General features: G+C 47.6%; 2 protein-coding genes across 4 annotated transcripts in view; one reads left to right on the top strand and one right to left on the bottom strand.

The window, feature by feature from the left end:
• The first annotated feature begins 1247 nt into the window (after positions 1–1247).
• Positions 1248–8955, top strand: ATP5PO (ATP synthase peripheral stalk subunit OSCP). Of its 2 annotated transcripts, XM_004386998.2 has the most exons (7): positions 1248–1347; positions 2510–2560; positions 3731–3841; positions 5363–5492; positions 6260–6372; positions 8056–8142; positions 8466–8955. In XM_004386998.2, the coding sequence occupies exons 1-7, from the start codon at positions 1312–1314 to the stop codon at positions 8577–8579; spliced, it is 642 nt and encodes a 213-aa protein (XP_004387055.1). In that variant the 5' UTR covers positions 1248–1311; the 3' UTR covers positions 8580–8955. The 2 variants fall into 2 exon arrangements, with proteins under 2 accessions (XP_004387055.1, XP_023597092.1); XM_023741324.1 differs by lacking the exon at positions 1248–1347 and having other exon boundaries at positions 1523–2560.
• A 15250-nt stretch (positions 8956–24205) lies between these two features.
• ITSN1 (intersectin 1) overlaps positions 24206–27894 on the bottom strand; it is a 221749-nt gene continuing 218060 nt past the window's right edge. The window contains exon 40 of one of the 2 annotated variants that reach the window (XM_004386976.2): positions 24206–26343. In XM_004386976.2, coding sequence (XP_004387033.1) covers positions 26195–26343 — 149 coding nt within the window. In that variant the 3' untranslated portion in view covers positions 24206–26194. The remainder of the gene's footprint in view (positions 26344–27894) is intronic. The other variant, XM_023741323.1, reaches the window with a different exon arrangement.

The raw sequence follows: 27894 nt of genomic DNA, 5'->3' as shown, positions 1-27894 counted from the left end.
GTGTGGTAGCAAAAAGGACAATCACGTTCTTTCTACTTTTCTGCATTTTTACAAGTTTTCTGTAGTGATGCGAAAACTGTACTCTAAAAGGGTAAATTAATTAATTAATCTGCATTCCTATCATGGAAACCCTGGTGGCGCAGTGGTTAAGAGCTATGGCGGCTAACCAAAAGGTTGGCAGTTTGAATCCACCAAGCTGTTCCTTGGAAACCCTATGGGGCAGTTCGACTCTGTCCTGTAGGGTCCCTATGAGTCGGAATCAACTCGATGGCAATGGGTTTGGTTTTGTTTTTGGTTTCCTATCATAGATTTGAGCATAATTTTTTTTCATTGACTATAAAAAACAAAACCCAAACCCGTCGCCGTCCAGTCGATTCCGACTCATAGCGACCCCATTCTTACCACCAGGGAAGCCAGCCTGCGCTCTGCGATCCGACTCTTCTCCACGGAAGGAAAAATTAGGGTAAGCTGCATTTGGGGAGACATGGGCTGAAGATAGGTTGTTTTTATGAATGCGGAGAAAGTGTCCAAGGCTAGGGCTGGGTTCTCGGTTTCAATACCATGTTTGTTTAAACCTCATTTCTATTTTCGATCCGGTTCTCTGATAATCACTCTACCCTACCCAGAATCACGAATTTCGGCAGCAGAAACTCACACGCCCTCACAAACGAACAGGTCAGGGCTACACCCAGGTGAGACGGGGGAAGAGAGCGGAGGGGCAGCAGCGGCCCAGGTGCAGGGCCCAGGTGAGCTGTGTGCGCTCCTGGCGCTCGTACACCATTTGGGAATGGAAGGGGGAAAAAAGCACCACTTGCGTCGAGTCAATGCTGACTCCTAGAGGCCGTATAGGACACAGAAGAACTGCCCCATAGGGTTTCCAATGAGCAGCTGCCGGTGGATTCGAACTGCTGACCTTTCGGTTAGCAGCCAAACGCTTAACCATTGCGCCACAAAGATGCTGACGATGACTGTAAAATGGAACAAATGCCACTGTATTTATCTAAATGTAAATTTTAAAAACAAGGACAGTGAATCCGTTCTACAGAAAGGGCCGCTTGGTCAGTAACTCAAGAATTTTCATTTTCAGCTGCTGTCAGAACTCACTAGCCCCACCTCCAGCCCTCCGGGTCCCGCTTTGGCCCCTGGCTTCTGAGGACTACAACTCCCAGCCTGAGGGAGGCAACTGCGCATGCGGCATGACACTCGCGCCTACATTTCCCAGCGTGCCGAGCGCTTACGCTGACGCGCGCGTGCGCCCTCGCGTCTTTCCGGCCCGTTCCTAGGTTTTGACCTACAGCTGCCCGGGAGAAGATGGCTGGCCGAGCGGTGACCGGGTTCTGTCTCCAGGTGAGGGAACGGAGTCCCAAAGCGAGCAGGAGGATCCCTGACGGGGAGATCAGTACCACACCCCCAAGCGCCAGAGTGCGAGGCCATGGCTGGCAAGCATGGCGGCCGTTGAAGATCGTGGGGCCCGGCGATGGGAGCGGCTCGGGCGCCCCTTTTTCCCCCGGGACGCTCGCGGGGCGGTGGGCGCCGAGACCTTGGCGTCCTCCGAGCACAGCCCGGGGAGCAGCGGCTTGAGAGGCTCACAGGAGGGTGGCCGGGCTTCCCTGGACTCCGAAGGACGGACGTGGCCCATCCCCAAATCGTCTTCCTGTGCTGTTGCGGCAGAATTGACGGGTAGCCAGCAATGCGAGGGGATACTGCAGAGCACGTTGTCCATTTGTATAAGGACAGTGAGACGCAAGGGTTTACATGGCTCGTCTGTGGCAGAGCTGAGAGTCGGAGCCACGGAGAAGATCGAGTTGGAAAAAAATTGTGCGCTTTATACTCCACCTCACTGTGATGTTTTATGTATCATGACAGATTAGTAATTTTTCCGTAAAGGCCTAATCGTCATAGCCAGTGTGGATATAGTACACTCCCGAGCTGGGGGTACTTGAGGGGAACTGCCCCTTGCAGGTGCTCATTTTTAAACGGGGTTCCAGCTCTGTCCCTTAGTAGACAAGCTGCCACCTCTCAGAACTAGAGCTTGTTCTCAGATCAAGCTCGGTTTGCTGCAGTACTCAGAGAATTTTTGTTTTGAGATATTATTTGGATCCCCGAGAAGGTACATCTCTGGCAAATCATGACTGGAATCCTCCCAATTTTTATTAAAATCCTGCTCAAGAGTGTAGTTGTATAAATACCAAAAATCTTGTTTAAAAAGAAATTTTTTTTTTTAAAACATGCAGTTCATCAAAATTCGTGTTTTCTGTCTCACACCATGTGCTAGCCTTAGCAGTTCCCAGCAAAGTTAGTGAGAAGGTCAGTTCCCAGACAACTGGATGATTCTCACTGGGGAAACGGACTCGTAGGTAATAAAGAACAGCTCGCCCTCCTGTAATCTATGTGCTGGTACAAAGAAAGCTGATCCTTTAAAAGTCATATTTGAAATTTTATGATTGGGTTAAGTGTAGAAATTCTTCAAGTAATCTCAGGTGGTCTATTTTGCTTTATTGTTTCGAAGGTGCGGTGCTTCAGTACATCTGTGACCAGGCCATTTGCCAAGCTCGTGAGGGTATGTTAATTTATGTTCTGTTGTAATTGGAAGGCAGATGAAAGTGAGTCAGACAGCAGTGCAGTTACGGGCACGAACTTCCTGCGTAGTTGCTGTTTAAACCTTTTCTTCATGGTTTGTGGTTCCCAAAATGTGATGATGATGTGTTTGGGATGGGAACAATGTTGAGTGCCTGCTGTGTGCCAGGCCCCTGCACGACCTTTAAATGCAAGAGCTTAACCGTTCTCATAACAGTGATGGGGAATAACTGTTATTCCCATTTTACAAAAGGGCAAACTGAGAACTGAGGTTCTAGGAAAAGGGTGACTCAGTTTGGTCTTAGAGCTGTTACTGGAACAAAGTCTGCCTCATTCAAAGCCTGAGCTATTTTCACTACAACCATACAGCCAAAAAACAAAAAACTGAACCCATTGCCCTCCAGTCAATTCTGATTCGTAGCAACCATATAGGACAGAGTGGCACTGCCCCCATAGGGTTTCCAAGGAGCAGCTGGTGGATTCGAACTACTTACCTTTTGGTTAGCAGCCGAGATCTTAACCACTGCGCCACCGGGGCTCCAGCCATACAGCACCACTAGGAATACGCAGTTATACACTGGTGGTAGTGTGTAGAAGAAAGCCTATAGTGTATTGTGAAAAATAATTCCAGCATTAGACACTAAGTAAATTTAGAGGGCTCCATTGAACTGAACATTGATGGGGAGGCTCTGTAAGGGGAAATTTATAGTGTTACTATGAGATGTATAAAAATATGCTTCTATATATTTCATAAACAACTGTTTTCCTGGCTCTGACATGTTCAAAACTGCCTTCTGTCAATGTTTAAAACCTCTCATACATGGAACTTTATAGTTAACGAGTACAAAGGAAGCATAAGCAGATCTCAAAGTTAAAGTAACTGCATTGTCGCCAGTTAGAGCAGGGAGGGACTTTAGGCGCCAGCTCTTCTAAGTCCCTCATGAGACAGACGACGGGCTGCAGGCTCAGAGATGGAGCTGCCTGGCCAAGGAAGCAGCCCTGGTTTGTTTGAGAATTGCAGTTTAGGATATATTTAGCCTGTTTTGTGCTAAAAAGTGTAAGTTAAAAATTGGAAACATCTGATCTCCTGTTGACAGTCCAGTGTTGTCTTACGGGGTTTCCCTCTTCCTCCTCTCCTCGCCCCTTTTTGTAGCCACCCGTTCAGGCCCACGGGGTCGAAGGTCGCTATGCCACTGCTCTTTATTCTGCCGCCTCCAAACAGAAGAAACTGGATCAAGTAGAAAAGGAGCTATTGAGAGTGGCAGTAAGTGGCTTTCTTGTTCCTTACGTACGAGGTTGCCATTTGTGGGGTTTTTTTCCTTTAGTTACTTGAATATGCATCCCTGAGGAGGTATACTTTAAGGAGGGGAAAGAAGACCCTGAAGCTGTTTTCTGTGAACACGTTGTTAGTAGTAGGCACCAGATATTATTCTGAAACTATTGTGTACCTATTAAAAGAACAAACAAATATAAGGATATTAGTATTAGGAACCAAGATTTCAGATAAGAGATACAAATATAAAATCAAAATATAACATGGTGGTTTAAGAGAAAATTACAGTTCAGAAATCTGATGTGTTCTGCAGTGTGTGACACGTAGCCTGTTACCTGACTGTCACAGGTCAGAGACAGGTAAGATTCCGGCAGGAGTCTGGGGGAAGGTGCTGGCAGAACAGTTAAACCAGAGGTAGATGTGTACCACTGAAAGGGCCTAGGTGGAAATGGTCGTTGGTAGGCGGGACTGGAACTCTGGCCTGATAGCAGGAGCAGCTCAGAGCTGGAAGAATCCATGCTTTCGTGATTTGACAATGCAGACAAAGTGGTCTTGCCCGTGGTGGTGGCGCGCCATGGTGGTGGCTGCACGCCGTGGTGGTTGGTGGCACGCCATGGTGGTTGGTTGCGCGCCGTGGTGGTTGGTTGCGCGCCGTGGTGGTTGGTTGCGCGCCGTGGTGGCTGCACGCCGTGGTGGCGGCACGCCGTGGTGGTGGCACGCCCGGTTGTTGTCCATCCCCCTCCCTCCCTCACTGAGCTGCTGCTGCTGTTAGTTACCATCTAGTCAACTCCAACTCCTGGCGACCCCGTGTGTGCAGAATAGAACTGCTCCATAGGGTTGTCAAGGCTGTGACCTTTCTGGAGCAGATTGCCCAGGCCTTTCTTTCAAGGTGCTTCTGGGTGGTTTTGAACCTCCAACCTTTCAGCTAGTGCTTAACCATTTGCATCACCTAGGGACTCCTGACTCACTGAGGCCACGCTGGAAACGCCAGAGTTATGTCTCTGGTGTCTCCTAGGGCCGGGGTGGTACTTCCAGAGCTCTGCATGAGGCCAAACAGAATCAGAGGGTCCGCCTGGGACAGACAGGTCCGTCTCCAGGGGAATGGCTAAGGAGGCCAACTTTGCAATGAGAGCACCTTTTTGGGGTCTGCGCTCGCGGGATCCCATTGCCAGATCCTCTTAGGATTTGAAACACTAGAGCATTACCCGTATTAAACACGCAGACATGTGGAGTGAGTTGAATCTTTTGGCTGCTTTGTTTGCCATAAGCTTTCCTGAAAAGCAAAAATACATTTACGAAACTTCATAACATGTCTTTAAATTTCTTCCAAAAACAACTCATTTTCTATAAAATAGTGCAGTGTATTCTTAAAGGCAGAAGAAATTATTTGTGCTAATATGTGCTAATTTAAGTAATGAAATACATGATTCATAGCAAGTATGTGTATGGCTCTGGATATATGTATGTGCTTATGCTCTAAAAGTTTAAGAAATGCTTTGTTGGTACTTTTAGCAACTTCTGAAGGACCCCAAAGTGTCTCTTGCTATTCTGAATCCCTATGTGAAGCGTTCCATTAAAGTGAAAAGCCTCAAGGACATCACAGCAAAAGAGAGGTTTTCTCCCCTCACGTCCAACCTGATCAGTAAGTACCAGAACTTTTTCATTTGGAGCCTCTTAAAGCTTTGCTCATCGAAATGCAGTCCGTGGACTAGAAGCAGCTGCATGTCATCTGGGTGCTTGTTAGAAATGAAGCTTCTTGGGGCTCCCCCGACCTGCTAAACTATAACCTGCATCTGAGATAGATCCCAGGTAGATTTTTTGCACATTAAAGTCTGAGGAGCTCCGTCTAAAGGTCGTAAGGATGTCTTCATTGCCTAGTCGTGGTTTCAGCTCACATGGGAGACCAGTGGGGTTCATACCAAGAAAATGTTCTGTGGCCCGTGGCCTCCCCTCTGACCCTGAAGACACTTGTGTCCTTTGGTACGAGAGCAAACAGGAACGTTTAGGTTGCTTTTCAGATCCCCCATGGCCAGCCCAGAATACGAGCCCCACAGGAAGTGTGTTCACGTCGTCAGCTTTGCGTACAGACGGTGTGTTCGTCGGGGGGTTGGTAGCCACGCACTGGAATCCGTGACAGAAATAGGAAGCTCAGGTTACGGATGAGTGCAGGTCTGTTGCAGGTCTGTGCGGTCACTAGCTTCAGTGCTTGTCCGTGCGGTCTTTGTTTTTGAACACCAGCTGTACTTTTTAAATAACAAGTTACATTTCTTCTCCGTTCTCATTCTTGAAGGACGTTATTGTAGGGGTTTAAGGGCACAAGACTAAGGTAGCTTTTAGAGTGTGTGCCCTTGCTCAGGAATCACCTCTCCCGGTGAGTTTCGTGTCACTGAGAGACCTTCCCTTCCCCAGATCTGCTTGCTGAAAACGGCCGCTTGAACATTACCCCGGGAGTCATTTCTGCCTTCTCGACCATCATGAGTGTCCACCGCGGGGAGGTTCCTTGCACGGTGACCACCGCCTCTGTAAGTGTGGGTTTTGCCGCTGTGTTTGCCTTGACATTACGTGCATCACACTGGGTGGAAAGAAAGGGGGAAAACAGGCGAAAAATCAGGAAATGAGGAGCCGTGACACCTGGGAGGTTTGTTTCATTCTTCTGCCAGCTTCTGTGGACTCTGTTCTTGAAGGGCCTTGGTGTACCTGTTCATACTCCTATAACCCAGGGTTATTCAGAAGGACTGTAGACTGGTTGAAAATCTAAAGAACATTAAAATGTGTTAGAAAATAATGGCTTCTGCTCCATCATGGGTTTGAGTTATTCTGTAAATACCACGAGACAGATTGTCCGTTCTTCTGGCAGAGTCTACAGCGTATTCAGTATTCTTTGCCAACAGCGTAATTCAAAGGTGTCCGTTCCGAACTGAGTCTTCCTTACTCACTATCCAGCTTTCGCAGACGTATCGTCACCATCAGCCATTCCCTGGGAGCCAGCCCGCTGTGGCTGCAGTGGGACCCTGACGGTGTAGCACAGCTGAGGCGCTCACTGCCCACGCGGCTACATCTCAGTTATTACAAGGACAGGACTTCTTTTAAGGATGCTTGTTTTTAGGACCTACTATTACTAATGCTTTTACTATTGAGATTCCTGGATAAATAACTTTTTTCTACTGTTTTAAAATTTTTATTATATCATGATTTGGTGATTAAGACATAGGCTTTAGAGATACACAGGCCACTTTCACATATTGACACTGGTCCTCACGTGCTGCTGTGACCTTGGGCAAGTTTCTTAATCCCTTTGACACTCAGTTTCTTTCATAAATGGCAATAATAACCAGCTGCCCCGCGAGATTGTCAGGATTAAAGGAGACGTTCATGTAAAATGCCGGCCACAGACCTAGTGCCTGCGACGTGTCAGGATGGAAGAACTGCTTCTGAAGTCACTGACCTCGGAGTCGCAGCAAATAATGTTTTGACTGAACATTGATAGGTACCACCACCACCACCCCGACCCCCAGGAAGGCCACTGTTAGATCTTTACAAGGATGTTGAGATTCTTTGTGAGTTCTTTGGACCCTCGGACCAGGGGTGGGGAGGTAGGATTTGTGATAGATAAAAGGCCTGTCCTTCACCCGCCTTTTTCATGGTCCAACCTAACCAGGAGTAAGAGTCTGACAGAGGAGGGAACTCAGTCTGGATGTTCAGTGGGTGCTTGCTGTGTACGAGCAGGTGTCAGGGTGCTGCCGTCAGGAGCGGGCCAGCTCCCCAGGCTCTCAGGGAGGTGGAGGGAGTGACATGCTGGGGCTCCAGGGAATTGGAGCTGGGGACACACAGCTGATAGAGGTGGCAGGACCAGCCTAAACTGCAGCTCTCATCAAAGGAAGTCCTCGGCTGAAGCCCTGACCACGTGGACTGCCCAGAGGGGAGGCCTGCATCCTCAGGCCGTGCAGACTTCAGCGGTTTCCCTCCTGATCATCTCCAGCGTGCACGGCTGGTGCCACAGAGCAGACGGGCCGGGAGTGGCGTTTGTGGAGTGACTGCACTGGTGCCCGTGAGCTCCAGGGCCTCCATGTGGGAGCGCCGGCCTTGGTGTGCCCGTGCGCCTCTGTAATAGGACTCACGAGGCCTTGCTTGGGCATTTTTTCCTTTCCCTTTACTGGGAAGTTTCTGTTTTGCTTTACCTAAATGGTTTTGTCCTTTTTTTTTAGCCCTTAGACAGCGCCTCTCTTTCTGAATTAAAAACGGTCCTGAACAGCTTCCTACGTCCCGGCCAGGTGTTGAAGTTGGAGGTTAAGGTAGGTTTTTAGTTGTTTATGGCATGTTTCCTCGGGGTGCTGGAAACTGAAAATGGCTGCAGAAAGTACTAGCGGAAATTTAGATCCGGGATCTACCGATTTGCCTCTGGTGTATTTATTTTATAAAAATAAACATTATATATTTATTCTTGATTTAAATGATTACTTGATTCCATTCCTAATGTTCACATCTGCCTTTTCCTAGGCATAATTATAATGGTTTCCATTTGTGTAGCACATTTAGACTTTTCAAAGCACTTTTCGTCTGTTCAGGTGATTAATGGAATAACATCGGTGTGTTTTCACATTATTTTCTTTCCTAGACTGATCCATCGATCTTGGGTGGAATGATTGTCCGTATTGGTGAGAAATACGTTGATATGTCTGCAAAATCAAAGATTCAGAAGCTGAGCAAGGTTATGCGAGAGACTGCGTGAAAGTGTTGATTTTCCATCACCAGTGAAAATTCTTCAGCTTGGAGCGTCAATAAAATGCTTCCTGAACAGACCATATTAAGTGTATTGTTTTTAAAGCAGAAATACAGTGAGCCTGATACCTTTTTTCAGTATCCCCTTCATCTACAGGTTAAAAATCCCTTCTGGCTGGAGAATTTGGTTCATGTGGATTATTGTTAGGAAGTGATGGAAGTTTGTGTCTGTCAGGAAGGATGTTGCTTATCGAGGCCTCTTCAGACTTCAGGCGCTGTAAGTGCTAAATGTATCTTACCTTATTCCTTGGTCTCTGAGCCCGGAGCCTGGAGAGGGGCTCAGCCTGCAGGTGGAGCAAAGGTACCAGGGAGCCAGGCAGGTCGTCACCTTTCAACTTCAACTCTTGGTCCCCATCTCTAGTCAGGTACTGAAGGTGGTTCGCCGAGCCCCCAGAACCCAGGCTGGCCAGATGTTGGCGGAGGTCCTGCCCCTTGGTCCTGCCTGTTGTCTAAGGCTTTGCCAGCCAACCAGTGGGGCGACCGGAGCACTCTTCCCACAGGCTGGGAGCCAGACCCAGGAAATAAACCTGGTTGCATCTGATGATCATGAGTTACCCTGAAATTTCCTATAGAGATTCTTCAGTGATAATTACGAGTGAGAGCGACCTCAGCACAGTTCAGATTATAAGCTGTCTCCCGTTATGGGACCAAACCTATGCCTTTGCAGCCACAGTGGATGCGGTGGTCCACTCCAGTAGTAACCCCTCCCTTCCAGACTGAAGAGGACTTAAGTGGAGGATAAGGACCACTCCACAAAGTTTGTCCAAATTTACCCCTTACGGGCCAGGTGTTGCAGTGTTTGCTGTCTCCACACCACCAGAAAGACCCATAAATTGAAGGCCACTGTACCTCCAGTGACTGGGAAGCAGTAGGCATCATGGTTAAGAATGTGTGTCTTGGAATCACCAAGATGGTATATGTCCAGGATACGAAGTGATGATGCCTGCTTCACAGAGTGACGGGAGATTAATACCGGGCTCACATGTATAGACCTGGTGGCGGTTACTGGCTCAACTATAATTCTCTGTGCTGTCTGACCCCAAGGACTGATGGATTAAACACAGCGGCTGATGCATAGCAGTCACTGAAGAGTGTCTGGTACTGCCTGCCAAAATCTCAGGTCTGCAAGGGGGTGTTCCAAAGCTTGGTCCCTAGTAGGTCATTAGGGAGGCCTAGTGGTGCAGTGGGTAAGCACTCGGCTGCTAACATAACAGTTGGTGGTTTGAACCCACCAGCCGCTCCACAGGAGAAAGATGTGGCAGTCTGCTTCCGTAAAGATTACAGCCTTGCAAACCTTCTGGGGCAGTTTTACTCTGTCCTGTAGGGTTGCTATGAGTTGGGACAGGTTCTCTAGAGAAGCTAAACCAATAAAGCATGTAAATATATACAGGGAGAGATTTATGTTAAGGAAATGGCTCACGTGGTTGTAGAGGCTGGAACGTCCCAAGTCTGGGTCAGGCTGGAAGCTTCTGATTCACATAGCCGCAGGGGCTGGTGAACCCCAGATCGACAAGCCAGACAGCAGGGCCCTGGCTCAAAAGCTGTGAGGACTGATGAATCCCAAGATCGGCAGGCAAGACTGCAGGTAAGCTGCTAGCTGAAGTCCCAAGAACTGGAGGTCAGATGAACAGGAGCCAGCTGCAGGATCCAGCGTGAGCAAAAGCCCAAGAGCCCTGCTAGAAAGTCCACTTACATTCGATGCAAGCCACACGCCCAAGTTAACTCCCTTTCAACTGATTGGCTACTCATAGCAGATCCCATCAGGGAGGTGATCACATTATATCAAATCTCATCATGGAAGGGATCATGTCATACGACTGCCAAACTACATCATAACTGCCAAACGACAGAATCACGGCCCAGCCAAGCTGACACACAGCCTTAAAGCAATCACAGTAGGTCATGAGGATGACTTGCTCCATTGATCCCCCTCCAGAGAGCTCTCCCTAGTAAAAGGCCGTTAGTCTGATGTGACACCACCTAATGGTAAGATGGAGCCCTGGTGGTGCAGTGGTTAAGAGCTTGGTCAGCAGTTCAAACCCACCAGCTGCTCCTTGGAAACCCTGTGGGGCAGTTCTACTCCGTCCTGTGGGGTCACTGTGAGTCGGAACCGACTCGACAGCACATAACAACAACAACAATGGTAGGATGGAGCCCTGGTGGCATAATGGTTAAGAGCTCAGCTGCTAACCAAAAGGTAGGCAGTTCGAGTCCACCAGCCACTACTTGGAAACCCTAGGGGGAAGTTCTACTCTGTCCTATAGGGTTGCTATGAGTCAGAATCAACTATGGCAATGGGTTGGGTTTGGCTAATGGTAGGATGCCCTGCGGCTTTCAAGGCCAGTTCATGTTTATATTATTAAGCTTCATAACTGCCTAGTGATACAGGTGGGGCAGACATCACCCCACTTCACAAACGAGGAGAGAGATTGAGGGGCCCAAGAGCTTTGCCCAGGCCACATGACTGGACAGCTGGTGGGTCAGGCCCCAGGCCCAGGTCTTCCTCTGTCTCATGCTTGTTCCACCACGTCATTAACACCACACCCTGGCACATGACCTTTCCATCCCTGGAGCCAGTGGGCAAAGCTTATCATAGGTGAGCCCCGTGCCTCTTCCTACTTTGTCGGCAAGATGCTCCCAATTCACCCATTAACTAATCTCCCAGGTCAGCTCTTCCCCCTGCATTTTTTTCCTCCTCTTGGTCTTCTCGAGAAAATGGAGTTCCCCACACAACAGCTGTCTTGGGTACTGATTCTTTGGTCACCCTCCCCCAGTCTTTGGCCGGCAATCAAGAGTCCCTTCCCACACCACCTCTGGTTGGGCAGGGGCAGGATGACTGCAGCCAGGAAGTCCTGCAGGGCAGTGATGTGGCCCGAGTGCTGGGACCAGTGCGCCCCCATCTGGCATGGCCACTGCCCTGGCTGTCATTGTCAGCGTCAATCTGGCTTATTCCTGGCACACCAGCTAGTGTAACTGACGGAGACAACGTGTGGGGGCCTCTTAGTACTTTCCCGGAAGCCAGGCATGCTGAGACTGCTAGTTGTCCCAACTATCCACTCACTTAACTTTTACCTGGGTACGCGGCCACCCAGCTAGCGACGACATCAGCCAGGCCCCTTTGGCGGTACCTGATCATGTAACCAAGGTCCAGCAAATGGATGAGGTGAGGAAATGTGCCACTTCCTGGTTTCCCCTCATGAGGAAAGGGCATGCAGTCCTCTTCTCTCCCCTTCCCGCTGGCCAGATGCTGAGAGCTGGAGCAGCCACCCTCCAAGTTAAAAGCCAGGTCCTGACACAGGCGGAGCCACCCTTCCGGACCTGGGCTGTGAACCTCTGGGCTGTTAGCATGAGGTGGAAACTAACCCCTCTCTTGTTGAAGTCATGGGTGTTGGGTGTCAGTTTCACAGCTCAGTCTGTCACCAGCCAATGCTCCAGACTTCCCAGCTTGCCACTTGGGCAGGAACGGTGTGTAAATCACTGTAAGAGCAAGAGGCGTCCGCAGACACGTGGCAGCTGTCATGGACAGAATGTCACGGGGAGACCCTCTTGCTGGGATGTCAGAGAGATGAGCCAGCGATGGCCGCCATTATTGGCCCCAGGTGGTTGACCTTGTCAAAGCAGGCTATGCCCGTTAGTCTAAAAACCCACCGGTGCGGCCAGTGGGCTTTATAGACTAAAAAAAAACCATCCAATCGCTTTTAAAATAGCCAAAATACGCACATTTTTAGCCCCTTAAGAGTTTGCATGCTTTTTGTACCCGGAAAAACTGCATTCAACATCTGCTAGCCTTAGATAAGATACAACGCTGTAGTTATAAGGACCCCGGGCTGTCTCTGTCCTTTGGAGCTCTCTAAGGGATGTCACCTAGATATACGTAAGCCCCCCACCCCCTTCTCCTCTCCCACGGGAGCTCCCTTGCCCTCTTCCCCTTCAGGGGCTCCCTACACTGCTGGCCTCTGGGGAACTTTCTGCTGGGGGGGGGGGCACCCCTGCATGCAAGCTGGTAATGCATCAGCCCCAGCACATGGCAACACTGCCATCTTGTGGTCACGTCTTTTTCCCTGCTCAACCCTGAACTCCTGCAAACTCACTGCATTGGCAATACTGCCCAAATTCTTCAAAATCAGACTCCACAGTCTTCCTGTTGGTTAAGTACGTATAGCCCAGGCATGCTAGAAATGGGAGGAAGTTAATGGAACACTTCCCATATTGCCTTATGAGGTCGTCAGCAATTAACCCAGAAATCTGTGTGCAATGGTACTCTGCACAGCATTTTCTATCATTTTTAAGACAACCTAAACATGTAGTCATTCAGGATTGTTTAAATAAATTCGGATACTTTCATACAATGGGGTGTATACTATACAGTCCTTAAAAATCAAGTTGTGGAAAAAAATATATACTTGTTCTTAAAAGAAGGCAATCAAACACAATGGGAGATAATTTATATAAATTATGTAACTGAACAATGACTGGTATACAGGAAGTGCTCAATGTGTATTAGCTATTATTATAGAATAATAGCATTAAAACACACACAGAAAAAAGTACAGGGATGACAGGCATCAAAATGGTAACATCGCTCTTTGTGTGGAAGAATACCTCCACTAAGTGATTTTATTTCCTTTGTAATTTTATGCCTTTGCCAAATTTTCTGCATTAACAAGCTTTACTTCTGTAATTACAAAAAAAAACAATAAATACCTTAGAATAAAATACTGCTTTGATAATGCTAGCTACTGAATTTGGTTAAATGATCGTCTATTCAATATGCTTTATACCAGTGATTCTCAAGGGGGGGCCTTGTCAAAGGAGAGAACTAAGGGTCATTTGGGAAAGTAATTTACTATTTTATTTGTTTTTAATGATACTTAAATTTATTTTTAAAACCTCAAATAACGACCAGAATAAGAGCATAAGATTTTTATGGTTATCAGAAATGGAGTCTATTGATTCAACAACAACAAAAAAGGCAAAGATACACTGCTTTAGCGTCAGTTTTTTTTTCAAATGTGCTATAACAATTCAATTAGTGTCCAACCCAACCAGTGAATTTAAAGGACTTGTTTATATTCAGATAAATCAGTGATGAAATAGGAAGGAATTCCCTTAAAACCAGAACAGAAGAAAATGCTATAAATAATACAATAAAATTCAGGTAACAAAATTCAATGTTGGGTTTGCTGGCAGCTCCGAGAGTTAAAAAGTCAAAGTTCTGAAAGTGCAGTTGTTTCTGTTAGAAACTTCTTCATGGAAAGCCAGAGTAATCCTTCTGAATGTCTTTTTAAGACAAACTTCCTTTCTCCTCCTCTCCTCCCCTCCCCGGGCGTTTCTTACATTATAAAATATCTAACTTCTCATAGTCTCAGAAATACTTGGTACAGAGAAATCTCTCTACTTGGTACTAACATTTGCTGAAGAAGTTGTGGAAGAGTTGAAAATTTGTGGTTTTGCTTTTAAGTTAACTTTCGCAAAATTTTATTTGCACAAATACAACTTTATCTGTGCGGAAAGGATACACACAGGAAGAGGCGCCATTTGCAAGGCAATCCACTTCCGGTCTCCTCAGCAAAGAGGCGGAGCAGAGAGAACCAAAAATAATCCACGGTAACAGGCTTGGCTTTTCTCATTTTATTCATGAACTATGTGAATTTAAACCATACAGGTCCAAATGACCGAGGAGTTGTTTTGAAGAGATTGTTCTTTTTAGGTTCAAGATACACAAGAATAGCAATTTGTACTGATTTTGCTACTGATTTAATGAAGAAAAACTCGGTTACGATAATCTGAATCGGTAAAATTTAACATTTCTCACATAATAAGGTGCCAAAGGAACACTCAAACAGAAAAACTAACCTCAGCTTCTTCTTTTTTAAAAGACCTAATGTTTTGGCCCTGCTTCATCAAACCTTAGACAAACACATAATTCTACAATTTCTAATAGTGCCTAGTAATTTTTAGAACTCCGTTAACATGACATACTAGACAATATTGTATTCCTTTTAGGAGAATTAGACTGTACCATTATTTGGCAACGGAAGTATATTACAATCAATAGGACATCCATCGGGGGTGTCTTGTCCTACCCCCAGGCAGGGCTGTGAAGGGAGCAACACGCTACCAGCACTGTGACCAACCTGTCCTTGGAAACACAAGGTTCTCATCTTAGGGTTGATTACATTCTTTTCAAACAGGTAAGGCTCAATGGGGCGGCTTGTAAGCGCTGCTAGGTAGGAGCCCTGTGTCCTGGCATTTCCTGTCCTTGGAATTTTTGGAAAAACCAGGGCCCAGAGGGCAGTTGACCAGCTGACTGATTCGCACCTACAGTCCTATTGCTACCCCAGCCAAGTGGCAAGAGATGGAAACCTTGATTCCAAGAAATTAAAATGCAGCATTCTAAGGAAGAAGGGCCAGGACGTGTTCTGAGTGGGTGGACCAGAGTTTGCCTAGCTCTGCTCGCTGGCCTGGGATGGATTCCCAGTTCAAGAGGCCTCTAAACTGCTCCATCTTTGGGAATAGTCAGTCACAGACCACACAGACAGTTCCTCGAGGTGATTGGTAGAGTATTCGGATACCTGAACAGATCCCAGGAAGCTTCCGGAAATTGCAGCTTCCTGCAACCGCTGAAATCCAGGAAGTCATCGACTCTAGAGTTCACCGATTTCAGGCCAATCGAAACAGTTGATTGTTGGTTGGCAGCATTAAGACGCACACAGCTGGTTTGAAAGTAGGTGTTGAAAATCCAATGCACACCCCCCCACACGTCCTTTTGAGTCTTAGACCCTAAACTTTCCACAGGCAGTGATCACTAGGCAATGCCCGAGTCTTGCCAGGAACCAGCTATGTCCATTGCCGCATCATTTCCAGCATGCTAGGGAAGTCTGGACTCCAGGGATTGCCACGTCCTGAGATTGCCTCTGCGTATATCTCTCAGGGGTTTGGACATGAGTTTCACCTGATGTTGGGCTCCATCCGTCCCTTGGCTGGTCCGCAGAGAAGTTTCTGGTGGCTTCTATACTGAAGCCCTGTGCCTTAGAAGCAGCGTGGACTTCTGACACTTTGGTGGGCAGGGGAAGGGGAGGAAAGCCTCTTGCCCCCGGGGCTCTCCATCAAGGGGGCGGCATCCAGCGGCTGCTCGCACAGCCCTGTTGTTAGCCTTACTGCCTGTTTCACCTACCCAGAAACCCCAAACCTCCCGCCACCAGGCTATGAACAGGTGAGGATGGTGAAGATGCACCAGGAGAACCGAAAATGTAAGTGCTACAAGGGATACGCTGAATCGACCCAGAAAAAGAACCGCAAAGGGTGAGCAAGAGTCAGGGGGCGACCCCAACTCTCTAGAGTGACAGCTGAGTCAGCCCGATTCCTGAGTCGTCCGCTAGAACCCAGGGAAGCTTCTGTGGCACCTGGATCTGATGGAAAACCGGCTCTTCATTCACTCACCCTCCCTGACACAACCACCTCCAGAATGTGCTCAACTTAAATCTGTATTTAATGCAACACACCAAGGTCTCATCCAAAGTCATGGCTGCAGGACACGTTTCACCCTGTCACAGCACCAGCCACTTATTCATTTAGACAAATCACATTCTCTGCAGAAGAAACGACTTCTTTGAATTTCTAATCATGTGGAACTTGGTTTTTTGTTTTTGGTTTTTTTTTTTTTAGATATAAGAAGTTTAGTTGGGTTGAAATTCAAGTAATCTAATTATTTTCTACTCCTGGAATAGGCTTTTAAATTTTCTTTCTTTAGTTTTATGCACTTAAATTAGATTCCTAAAATACTCTCATCTGCATACAGAAAAATAGTCTCTCAATGACAAATCACACTTTACAATAACAAGTTAAATATTTTGACTACAGAATCTGTGTTAGCTTCTGCAACATTTAACATTTAACAGCATTGCCTCTTACATACCATATATACAATTAGTCATGGACATTCCCATGAACATTCAGCAGAGATTTCCTGATAAATCATTGAAAGAGCACACCATTCACTTTACGGAGTGGAATTCTGCACTTTCCTTCGCTGAAACAGCACAAAATGCAGAGAGCCCGAAGCTGGGAACTGGGTATTATGCACAGGACATTTTTCTTACAGATTTCTCACCTGTATGCATGTATTTACACATGTGCTGACCACCTACGCACGCTGAGGGTACAAAGCTAGTGGAGCTGATACAACGTGAGTCATATGACTGGGAACTTCTCTACCGAGGGGGGCGGGGGAATGGGGGTGGGTGCAGATATCCAACTGCTGGGCTACAGCTGATAAAATCTGAGGTCGGTTTCACAGTTCAAAGGTACTTGGGCTATTGGCAATGTAGGTTTTAAATGCATGTCTAAACATCAACATCACTTACAAAGATCTTGCTAGAATATCTACTGTCTGACAGAGTGAATATTTAGCAGATGACATCTGAAGGATGTTGTTAAATGTTCATTCATTGCAATGAATGCCGACACAGTATCAACGAAGTGCCCTTAGAAAACACTTTCTGAACGTCCGTAGTTTGGAAAAGTGCGTGATATATAGAAACAAACCACTAATTTGCTGTTTCCTTCAAGGTGAGTCAACCAAATCCAGGTGGAACTAATTCGCAATTTCAGTTCCATCCTCTGTCAGCATGTTTACTTAGCAAATATAATCCCAGATAGAATCAGGAAGCATGGTAAGGATATTGCTCTATGAGTGTGGAAACAGGACCAGTCTGCAAAAAGCAAGTGGAATTGCAGAAGTGGTAGAGCAGACAGAGACCAGTGGTAGTAAAACGTGTACAAGAAAGCAACAAGAAGCACGGAGAGTGAATTCCACTGCCGCCCGCCTCTTGGGGAGCTGTGGTCTTCTAGAACTTGAGGCGACTCACAACGCGGCTCCTCCCCTCTTTACCATCATCCCCCCTAAAAGTCACAGATGGGATCCTGTGGGCAGAGTCCGGCTGGGAAGTGGCCTCTCCTCAAAAGCAGGCTCCCTCCCAGCCACATGTGGATGTCTGTACTTTTACAAAACAAAACGTGAAATAAAAGCAGACGTTTGGAAAGTCTGTCCGCCCAGCTGTCCACAACCTGCCGGGGGACCTTTCAAAGCAAGACAGCAGCAGGGTAAGCCCCACCTGCCTCGGGAACCAAGAGGGCAACTGAAGATACAGCGCGAACAGGGCAGGCTTCGTGGGCTTGCCACCCGGGCGGTGGCACAGGGCCTGGCGTCCAGAGGGGCCTGCATTTGGTTTAACGCTCTGCTGTCACTGTCTTGAAATTCTTAATTCTGAACAAGGAGCCTCACGTTTTCATTTTGCGTTCAGCCCCACGGATTATGCAGCTGGTCCTGAGCATAACTATGGGGGGTTCGATTAACCTGTCTCCCCGTTCCCGTGCCCTTGCACGCACACAACACGCAGCGAGCTTCTGCACTAACGCACGTGAAACGCCTGAAGTGGACGTCTCCACGTGGAGTCTGGTATCGAACCCAAGTGGGGCGACCTATAGAACTCTTCAGGGGAGGGGGCACCTCTGGGCGGGCCGGCTGTGAGGTCAGCCCAGCAGTGGGCTCCCCTCGAACGTACACGGTGAGTGTGGAGAGAGTAGGATCTGAGAGGGCCCCCGAAAGCAGACGCAGGAAAGTTGGGCAGCTGAGAACCTTCACACCGCTTCAGCCCCAGCAGCACACAAGGGCAAAGGCTCACTAGTATCTCAGGAATCCCGGATTCGAGTCCCACACCCGCCGCCAACCTCCTCCCCTCTCCGACCTCGCCAGAGCTACTGTTCGCGGTCACCCGACCCACATTCCTGGTTCTGGGTCATAGTTCCCCTGCCCTCCCCTCCCCACCACTCAAGTCACCAGCAAGTTCCGTCTGCGGTTTACACAGACAGCAGCGTCCTGGACATGCAGTAAGCGGAGCGAGCATCTGGGGAGCCACCAGGGGTCCCGCAAGTTTCCGGCCGGGAGGGCGCCCTCTAGCGGTGATGGCAGGGAGCTGCTGCTCACTACTCCGCAGAGGTTGCAAAGCCACCATCTCTGTTTGGTTCCCGTATCATCGCCGTCTTTGCCCTCGGCTCCCCGTTCTGTTTACATACAGAAACAGGAGGACATACGGGATTTGGGTACAAGAGGAGAAATGCCAGGGAACGTAGTTTTAGAAACAGCCACACAGGAGTGTTGTTCCTTTAAATGATTAGAAGTACAAAACCAGGGTTCCCAGAAGAAGAAAAGGACGCATTCCTACTGCTGCATAAAAAGAAACCCTGGTTCCTGGTTAATTCTCAGTGGATGTCAGCAGAACACCAAATTTGTTTCAAGGTTGAACAAGTAAGCCCACTTCTCAGCATTCTTTTACTTGGTGAGCTTTGAGACATATACTAAAATAGTCACAATATTCCTATGATCTGAACAATACAGGCTGGTATAGAAGATAGAACAGAAGCCTATTAAAACACAACTCCCAGCATGTCCTGGCATACAGTAGGGGCAAATATACCCTGAAATATGACAACCACACATACTGTCAGAAAAAAAATCACTCTATTCTGTGGGTATTATCTGGTTCCCCAAGGCCAGAGTAAAAAGGGGTCCCTTCTAATCGAGGAACTGATTGAATTTGCATGTAACTGAAATGATTGTTTAGAGGTGAAGATGAATTTCGACAAGCGTTGGATGTTGTTTAAGTGACTTGAAATTAGATATGAAATTAGGCTGTGAAGGCAGCAAAAGCAGGCCTCTCCTCACTGCCTCCCGGCTTTCAGGATGGAGGCCTGGCGCAGGATGGGGACGTCCTGAATGAACAACACAGTTAGCATCACTGACTATGTCGCTGAGAGATACAACCCAGAGAGAGGACTCTCCAACATGTTGGTGTCAGGCTTTAATGCTCTCAAGACAGAGGGAGAACTGTCAGGTGTTCTCTGTCCTTCATGAGGAGTAAATTTTCCATGCTTACCAGAAATGGATTATCTTCTGACTCCTAAAGATACAAGGTTATGGCCCTTATTTGACTTGATTACAAACAAAGCTATCTTGGGTCGGATGCGATGCAGGCTGAGGAAATGGGGGTTCTAGAACTATCCTCTCCTCTGCCTTAAATAAACAACTACTTTCCAGGTACAAAGGAACAGGCATCCTTCTCAGAAAGAGGTGGTCATGATGTTGACCAGCCAATTACTTCCTTCAGGTCATACCACAAAGCCAAACAATGAGAGGTTTTCTGTTGCTTTGAATAACTCCTCAACAAAGCAACGTTCATCGGAATCATTCAAAATAGAATCAAAATACACAAGGGCTCAGCACAACTTGTACAAAGAAAGGTTATGGAAGCTCCATAGACACATCCAAACTCCCTGAGGGACGGAATTGCTGGGCGGAGGGCTGTGGGGACCACGGTCTCAGGGAACATCTAACTCAATTCTAAAGAAAATGTTCTACATTCTACCTTGGTGAGTAGCATCTGGCGTCTTAAAAGCATATGAGCAGCCATCTAAGATACTCCACTGGTCTCACCCCTTCGGGAACAAAGGAGAATGAAGAAAACAAGATACAAGGGAAAGATCAGTCCAAAGGACTAATGGACCACGGCTACCACGGCCTCCACCAGACTGTCCAGTACAACTAGATGGTGCCCGGCTACCACCACTGACTGCTCTGACCAGGATCACAACAGAGGGTCCTGGACAGAGCTGGATAAAAATGTAGAACAAAATTCTAACTCACAAAAAAAGGCAAGACTTACTGGCCTGACAGAAAAACCCTGAGAGTATGGCCCCCGGACACCCTTTTAGCTCAGTAATGAAGTCACTCCCAAGGTTCACCATCCAGCCCAAGATTAGACAGCCCCATAAAACAAAATGAGACTAATGGGGCACAACAGCCCAGGGGCAAGGACTAGGAGGCAGGAGGGGACAGGAAAGCTGGTGAGAGGGAACCCAAGGTTGAGAAGAGACAGTGTTGACATGTTGTGGGGTTCTTAACCATTGTCATAAAACAAGGTGTACTAACTGTTTAATGAGAAACTATTTGTTCTGTAAACCTTCATCTAAAGTACAATAAAAAAAAATTTAAAAAAAAATATACAAGGGCTTATGGGAAAAGTTCACTCAGAAAGGCTGACTATGGTTCTAGATGATACTGTGCTGGAAGGACACGCCGTGGCAACAAGAGGAACCGGAACAAAGCCAAGGCTTCAGCAGAGACAGGGCCCGGCTGGCAGGTACTCAGGGGTGTCCAGGATTACAGCTGGGTCTAGGGCTGCTTCCCCTGGGATAGTCTGACCCATGGCTCCCCTGACAGAAGCACGTTGTAGGGAGTGAGCCCTTTGGTCTCTCACCCGTAAGATCAAGTCTGCCCAAGAGCTGGAGGGAACCGAAGCTCAGCAGCCTGTCTTCTCCTCACCCTCAGCCTGTCTGTCTGCTCTGTCTTCTGCTTTACATTATCACCTTGTGGATAAGTCCTGATGGACGATTCAGGCCTACCGTCTTCTAGAAGGGGGCCAGAGGCAGGTAGGTAATTACAGTGTCATTGGGAAAAAATGCCCCCATTTTATCAAGCGTTGAAAGCCCATTGCCACCGAATCAACTTCCGACTCACGGCGACCTCATGAGTGTCAGAGTAGAACTGTGCTCCGTAGGGTTTTCTATGGCTCTGATCTTTACAGAAGCAGATCACCAGGCCTTTATTCCGTGGTGCCACTGGGAGGATTTGAACTGCCAAACTTATGGTTAGCAGCTGAGCACGGACCATTTGTACCCCCCAGGGACCTATCAAGCATTGACGCTCCCTAAAAGGAGCTGTGCACACACACGAGGTGGGAGAGGCTGAGGGGTCAACACCACCGTTCCTCTGTTGTAATTCCACACCCTCCCTAACTGGGCCAGAGGAGGCCAGGGCTATGCTAGGGAATTGCCTGCCACTTGTGTGGGCCTGTTTCTGTCCCTGAGGACTTCAGACGATAGACTAGCCGGTCAACACTCATCTGACCCCAGCCTTTCCAGAACTGGATTCGCCTTCAGGGTTTCCTTTCAGTGGTTGAATCAGCAACAGAGAGAAACACAAATATCTGTTCCCACGGGGCTACTCCAGGGCAAAGGAGGAGACTAAACATCCCAATTGTATTTCTATAATACTTACAAAGCGGCCCCACAAAACATGACTTGGGCACTGCCAGGTGAGTCTAGGCGGCTGACGTGGGCCTTTCCGGGCAGCAAGGGAAACCCCCGGAGGTATTTCAGCATCCCAGGTGCAAAGAGAAGGAGGTGTTAGTTTTACCAAACGCCTCATGGTTTGCCTCAGACTGCAGCGTCTGCATTCTTGACCCTGCCACTGGTCTCTGGTGCCACCTGTTAGGTTTTGGCCTGGAACCAGCTAAAGGCTGTGTACCTACTCATGTTGACCACGCCTCCTCTAGACCTACTCAGAGCAAAACAAAGACAACCGAGTTGGTTGGTTTTCATCTCCTCCTGGCACCAGATGCTCTGAACTTATAAAGCAAGTGTATTTGGATGAAACAGACCCCACTGCTAACCCCACATTAACCTCAAGCCTGAAATGACTCTGTGTCAGGTAAAAGTGCTAGGGTCCCAGAAAAGGAGCCATGGTGGCACAGTGGTTAAGTGCTCAGCTGCTAAACAGAGGCTCCTTGGAAGACAGGCCTGGTGATGTGCTTCTGTAAAGATCACAGCACTGAAAACCCCATGAGCACAGCTCTACTCTGTAACACGCGGTACATGAGTTGGAATCGACACGAAGGCAACAACCACAAGTGTTTGCATACAGCACTCTCCGAACTCCAAGAGGCCGGAGAGTCTAAGATCAGATCAGATAAAACATAAATTAAAACCTAGTTGCTACTTCCAATGGAAATTCTTAAAGTTGTTACACCCAAAATAATCCTGTTTTTTTTTTTTTTTCCTATGAAGCAAAACAGGCCCAACCAATTAGAGAAATCAGTGGTTAAAAGCTTGGCTGCTAACCGAAAGGTCGGCAGTTCGAATCCACCAGCCACTCCTTGGAAACCTTATGGGGCAGCTCTCCTCTGTCCTATGGGGTCGCTGTGAGTCAGAAGTCGGAATCAACTCAATGGCAGCAGATTTTGTTGCTGTTATTGCTGTTCGGAGTAGAGATAGAGAAGTCTTTTCTTCTCACGAAAGGTATTGGCAAGCTCGAAGATACATTCCAAGAACTTCACCTTTCATATAAACCAGAAGCGCCTGGTCCATTCCACCCTGCTCTCCAGCCCCACTGAATTCTAGAACGTCCCTGCTCTGCAGGATCAGAGGCTCCGTGCTTGCCAGGGCAGTTCCTGGAGCGACAGCCCAACCTGCTCGGCCTTAGAAGGTCCCTAACTTCCCTGACCTCGCTCCCACCCTTGGGGTTTTGGTACCAGGTCCCTGAGACAAGACATAATGTAAGTGGTCAATTTATCCATTTTCAGATGAGATTTTTTTTTTTTTTCCAATTGAATTCAGAGCTACTCAACCAGATGAAATCAGTTACTTTCATAGACTCAGGTCATGCTTTAGGTTCTCCAAAAGGCAAAGGAGAAACAATTGTCCCCCCTAACATTACTGATCTTTGAGAGCAGAGCTTTCTCCTCTGCTATCAGAAGGCAGGGACATATGATCCAAGCAGTCAACCAAGGGGACCTGGCCCTGGTTCCTCAGGCATCCCTGGTGACCCTGGCCCAGAAAGACCCCTCTTCCTGGGTCAGGCCAGGCCTGGATCTAAGTGAGCCACCTCTTCCAGGCCTGACACCAGGAGAGGATGCTGTCTACTGCTAGGGGAGACAGGTACCCGTAGGGGGACTAGGACATGCTGGTCTATGAAGATGGCCCAGCCCAAGGGCCCCCTATCCTCAGAGTTCCCAGGAGAATTCCCAGGGGTGACAGAGGGATCAGAGCACAGCTGTGTGGGCAGGAAAGCCCCTTCTTGAGCTAGAGTAGATAGATCAGTATGTGGGAGGAGCGAGCAGTGTAGCTCAGAGAAGAGGGACGCTTGCAGAGTGTGTACAGGCTGGATTAGAGTGTCAGGATGCAGTGGCCTAGACAGACCTCGGTTTACAAAGCAAAGAGCTAGGAGACAGACTGCTTACTGGCAAGGGACATTTCATCTCTATGAAGTTTATCCCAGACAGTCAAAAACATAGAAGAGTGAAGGAGTAGAGGCCAAAGGGTTGAAGACTCCATGCATCACCCACATTCCTCTGTCCCCCCAACACGATTCATGAGTCACAGCTGAATTGGAGGGCCAGCTAACTCATCCATAAGTATGGTCGATTCCATTACAAATTACACCAGTGAGCACGACATTTATCCAGCACTCACTACACTGCACGAGTATGCCAACCATGCTCAGTATAGTCCCCTGGGGAAAAGACTAGCATGTTGCTTTTTCAGGCTACACTAATTCAGGTAATAGGGGTCTCCAAATGCATGACCTGGCGGATCTAAGAGGGTTACAAGACGGTTGTCATGGTGCATACCACACCCTACCTACATGAACAGTGATGTCCAACATTAACACGCAAATAAAGTCAATGAAGAAAAGAGAACAGAAAGAAAGGGATTGGAATGGTGACCCAAATCTAGCCCATTTATATATTTAATACTATTTTTTCCTAGCACAGGACCATCTCCTTCATAAATACACTGACGAACTGCACTGGTTATAGAAATAGGACAGCATGAGTTATAAGTCTATGTATAGATTTAATTTAAAACCATTTCTTAACAACATCAAAAAATATAAACTTAAATTATTTTAACCCTGTTTCCTGCTGAGACGTGGTAAACAAATGCATGCCTGAAGTTAAACTTGGTCTATAACACATTCAGTCGAAAGTTTCTAACTAAAGGGTATATCTGCTTGTTTCAAAAAATACTTATGCCTGTTGTTCCTGATACAAAATTCTATACTATCTTCAATAAATAAATAATAAAGTGTTTCTTAAAAGTATGAAATGTAAACTTTGTTGTCCTTCCAACATATGCTTTTTAAAAATTATTTTAAATATGACAGGGCTCTTATGGGAAATCATAACACTACGCATTCAGTTCCCAGCAAGGTGGGGACTCTTCCACTATGCTGATGCTATCATTTATAAAGCGCTTCCACTACCCTAATTAACTTCTAAGGACCTACAGTCAAAGAGAACACCACCCAACACAGGAAAACTAGACTCCAGTACCAAGAGAACAGGCAAAGAACATTTCATGACCACAGCGAGCTGGGATTATGAGAACATTAACATGCAAACTAAACACAGCTTACACTTTTCATGAGCCAATCAAGTTATTATCTAATTATCAGCCTATCTCCTCGGATGTAAGGGGAAAATAAAGAGACCAAACAGCTTGGCACGTGGTCAGACACTCCTGTCTCTGGCACAAGTATTTATTTCCATTACTGAGAGTTTGGGTGTCTAAGGATGACTATGGGAAAGGGTCTTGGATCTTCTTCTCTAGACTTCAGGACTTGGGTGCTCCTAAGGTCTTCTCCCCACCACACAACAGATTTCCTTCACGTCTTTCCACTCCACCTCCAGATTGTGTTCCTAGTCATTTTTCCTTTTTACAGTTTGGAGGAGAAGCCTGGATCCAGGACATGCCTTTCTGGGAGCATACCAAGCACAGCTGCAGGAGTTTCTTGCGACATTCAGGATCCGGCACATTCAAGCACAGAATGGCTCACAGCTGGCCACCAACAACTACTCTTGTCATAAAACATCAGAGGGCCTCCAAGCCAAAACAGAATTTTCCGACACGGTTGGCGACCTCAACCCAGTGACGTTGTGAAGTAGCCTTTCTGGTGACCCGCCTGGTCTAATCCAGCAGAGTGTGACTCTGTAGGTAACGCGCTTCCTCGACCGCCTTCCAAGCACGCTGAGAATCAGGACTGAATCGCCCAGGAGCGTGCCAGTGCGTGTTCATGAACGTCAATTGATACCAGGCCTAGAGGGGAATGGAATGGCTTTAACAGCACACCTGCTGGAATTTTCCATGGACCAGCTCTTCAAAGAGCTAACTTGGTGCCTGATCAGGAGGCCACCGCAACAAGCCATCAGATCCAAGACAGCATTTCAAATAAGGCCCCCCAGAGCCTTTCTGGGGAAATAGGAACCTGAACCACAATAAGCCCATAATAACTGGTTTCTAAACACACCAAGACTAGGCATTGTAAGTGAAGGCGCCTAGGGGGCAGGTAGAGATAAGAAATAGGAAGGTTACATGAGTTCTCAAAAAATACAGACATTGCATTTATAAACCTATTTTAGGACAACCAGACCCATGCCTCAAGGCTGGAGATGGGGCAGACTCCCATCCAAACCCGGGGAAGGGAGGGGATTTCAGAGACCCTCGGACCCATGGCGGACTGACAAAGGAAAGCACAGTTTTTGTTCCATAAAATGGGAAATGGTTTTGGGGGAAGGATTGTCAAGGACTATTCCTAGAAGCACTGAGAGCCTGTCTTCACTGTCCCACTGCCCTGGGGCTGAATACCAACCAGGAGTTTCTCAGAAAAGGAACGCGATTTCCAGACAGCATCTGCTGCCTTGAGCTGGAACTCCACTGAGACACTCCCTATGGTTCGTCAAACAGCTGCAGGTCCAAGCGGACCACAATCTCTCCTGTCGGAACCTCGTGGAGCAGGAGACACTTCGTAACCGGGCCCTTGGAACCCTGATCTCTTTTGATGTCGGCCACTCGGATCTCTGTCCGACCCAAAAAATCTGAAAGGAAAACAAACAGACCCTAATCAGAGACATATTTCCTTCTCTCCAAGGCATGAATTTAGCCTAGTGGGAATCTCCCAAAGTAGCTGTATACTTTCCCTTCTTCCAGAAAAGATTTAAGTCAGTTTGCAAGAATCCATGAGCTATGATGATGGAGCATGACTTCTAAATCAGGTGAAGAGAAAAGGACACCAGAGTGGGACAAAGGAGAGCCCAGGACGAGGCTAAAAAGCAGACCACAACTTTCCCGGCACGTGCTGCCAGGGACCTCGAAAGGGCTGGAAGCTCTCTCTCCGGGAGGTAATGCAAAACTGGGCCTCTTAGCAGCTGCACAATTTACAATGTGTGTGAGGTTTTGAAAAGTCCCCCGGGAGAAGGACAACTACTTTCGAGGCTAAAATTGGACAGTAATTTCTCCCCAGGGTTGTCACAGGAGCGCGCTACGTGATGTCATACCCTTTTCAGAAGAGTCTAGGATGACGAGCTAGGGCTTGTCTTCAGAGTGCCCCTCAGTATACGCCAGAGAGCAGACACGGGAGGTGGGAGAGGAGGCAGCAGCGTGTGAGCGGCGTGCTTCCAGCAACGTTCCGCCAACAACCTCAAGGCCACGTGTACCAGACACTGCGTGTCAGTGCTACGGATCGAGTTGTGTCTCCCAAAAAGACTTGTTGAAGTCCTAACCCCTATGCCTGTGAATGTGACCTTATTTGGCAATAAGGTGAAGATGTTATCAATGAAGTTAATGAGGCTGTTCCAGAGTAGGGTGGTGTCCTGTAAAACCAGAGGTTGAGGAGACAGTGTGACACAGAGTGAAGACAGATGCCAAGTAAAGATGCAGCCAAAGCCAAGGAATGTCTAGAAAAGCTCGGGGCTACCAGAGGTGTAATGATACTGAGCACCCAGGGGCCATCTCTAAGTCTGCGCCCTCCCCTGCCGGCCTCCTGGGTGGGGTGGGGGGCTGGGGGGTGGTTCTTCGCCACCTGGCCTCATCTGGCCTCCCTTGGACTTAACACCTGGGGGCAAATTCCGCCTCTAACTCCTCCTCTCTCCACCTCTGAGGGTTACCAGAAGCTGGAAGAGACAAGAAAATGTCTTCCCCCGGGGCAGACAGAGAGGGCGTGGCTCTGCCAACACCGTGAATGTGGACTCCCAGCCTCCTGAACTGTGAGACACTAAATTTCTGTTCTTTAAAGCCACCCACTGTGTGGTATTTTATTATGGCCAGGCTAGGAAGCTAAGGAGGTCAGTAGGATGATGTATGTGAACATGTTGAAAACGATTGAATGCAAACACACAATGGTGTGCAATGAGCCTCCAGGCCACTAACTGCTTTGTTTATTCATTCAACCTGTATCGGGAACAGCCTTATTTCCAGTTTCTCATTTAAAATCTGGAAATTCTTCCTCTTGGGCAGTGTGTTGGGTTGAATAGTACCTCCTCCCCAATTCATGTCCACCTAGATCCTGCGAATGTAACCTTATTTGGAAATGGAGTCTTTTCAAATGCAGTCAAGATGAGGTCATATTGGGTTAGGATGGGCCTAATCTG

The sequence above is a fragment of the Trichechus manatus genome, unplaced genomic scaffold (assembly GCF_000243295.1).
Source record: "Trichechus manatus latirostris isolate Lorelei unplaced genomic scaffold, TriManLat1.0 scaffold00177, whole genome shotgun sequence".
Classification (NCBI taxonomy): Eukaryota; Metazoa; Chordata; class Mammalia; order Sirenia; family Trichechidae; genus Trichechus; species Trichechus manatus.
The sequence above is the reverse complement of the archived record's forward strand: the minus strand, read 5'-3'. Positions and strand labels throughout refer to the sequence as shown.

Excerpts from the sequence above, each read along its gene's own strand:
- ATP5PO (XM_023741324.1), top strand. The coding sequence starts at position 2,441 with ATGATTGGGTTAAGTGTAGAAATTCTTCAAGTAATCTCAGGTGGTCTA. Across the intron at positions 2,561-3,730 it reads CATTTGCCAAGCTCGTGAGG|CCACCCGTTCAGGCCCACGG; the intron begins GTATGTTAATTT and ends CCCTTTTTGTAG. Across the intron at positions 6,373-8,055 it reads GCACGGTGACCACCGCCTCT|CCCTTAGACAGCGCCTCTCT; the intron begins GTAAGTGTGGGT and ends CTTTTTTTTTAG.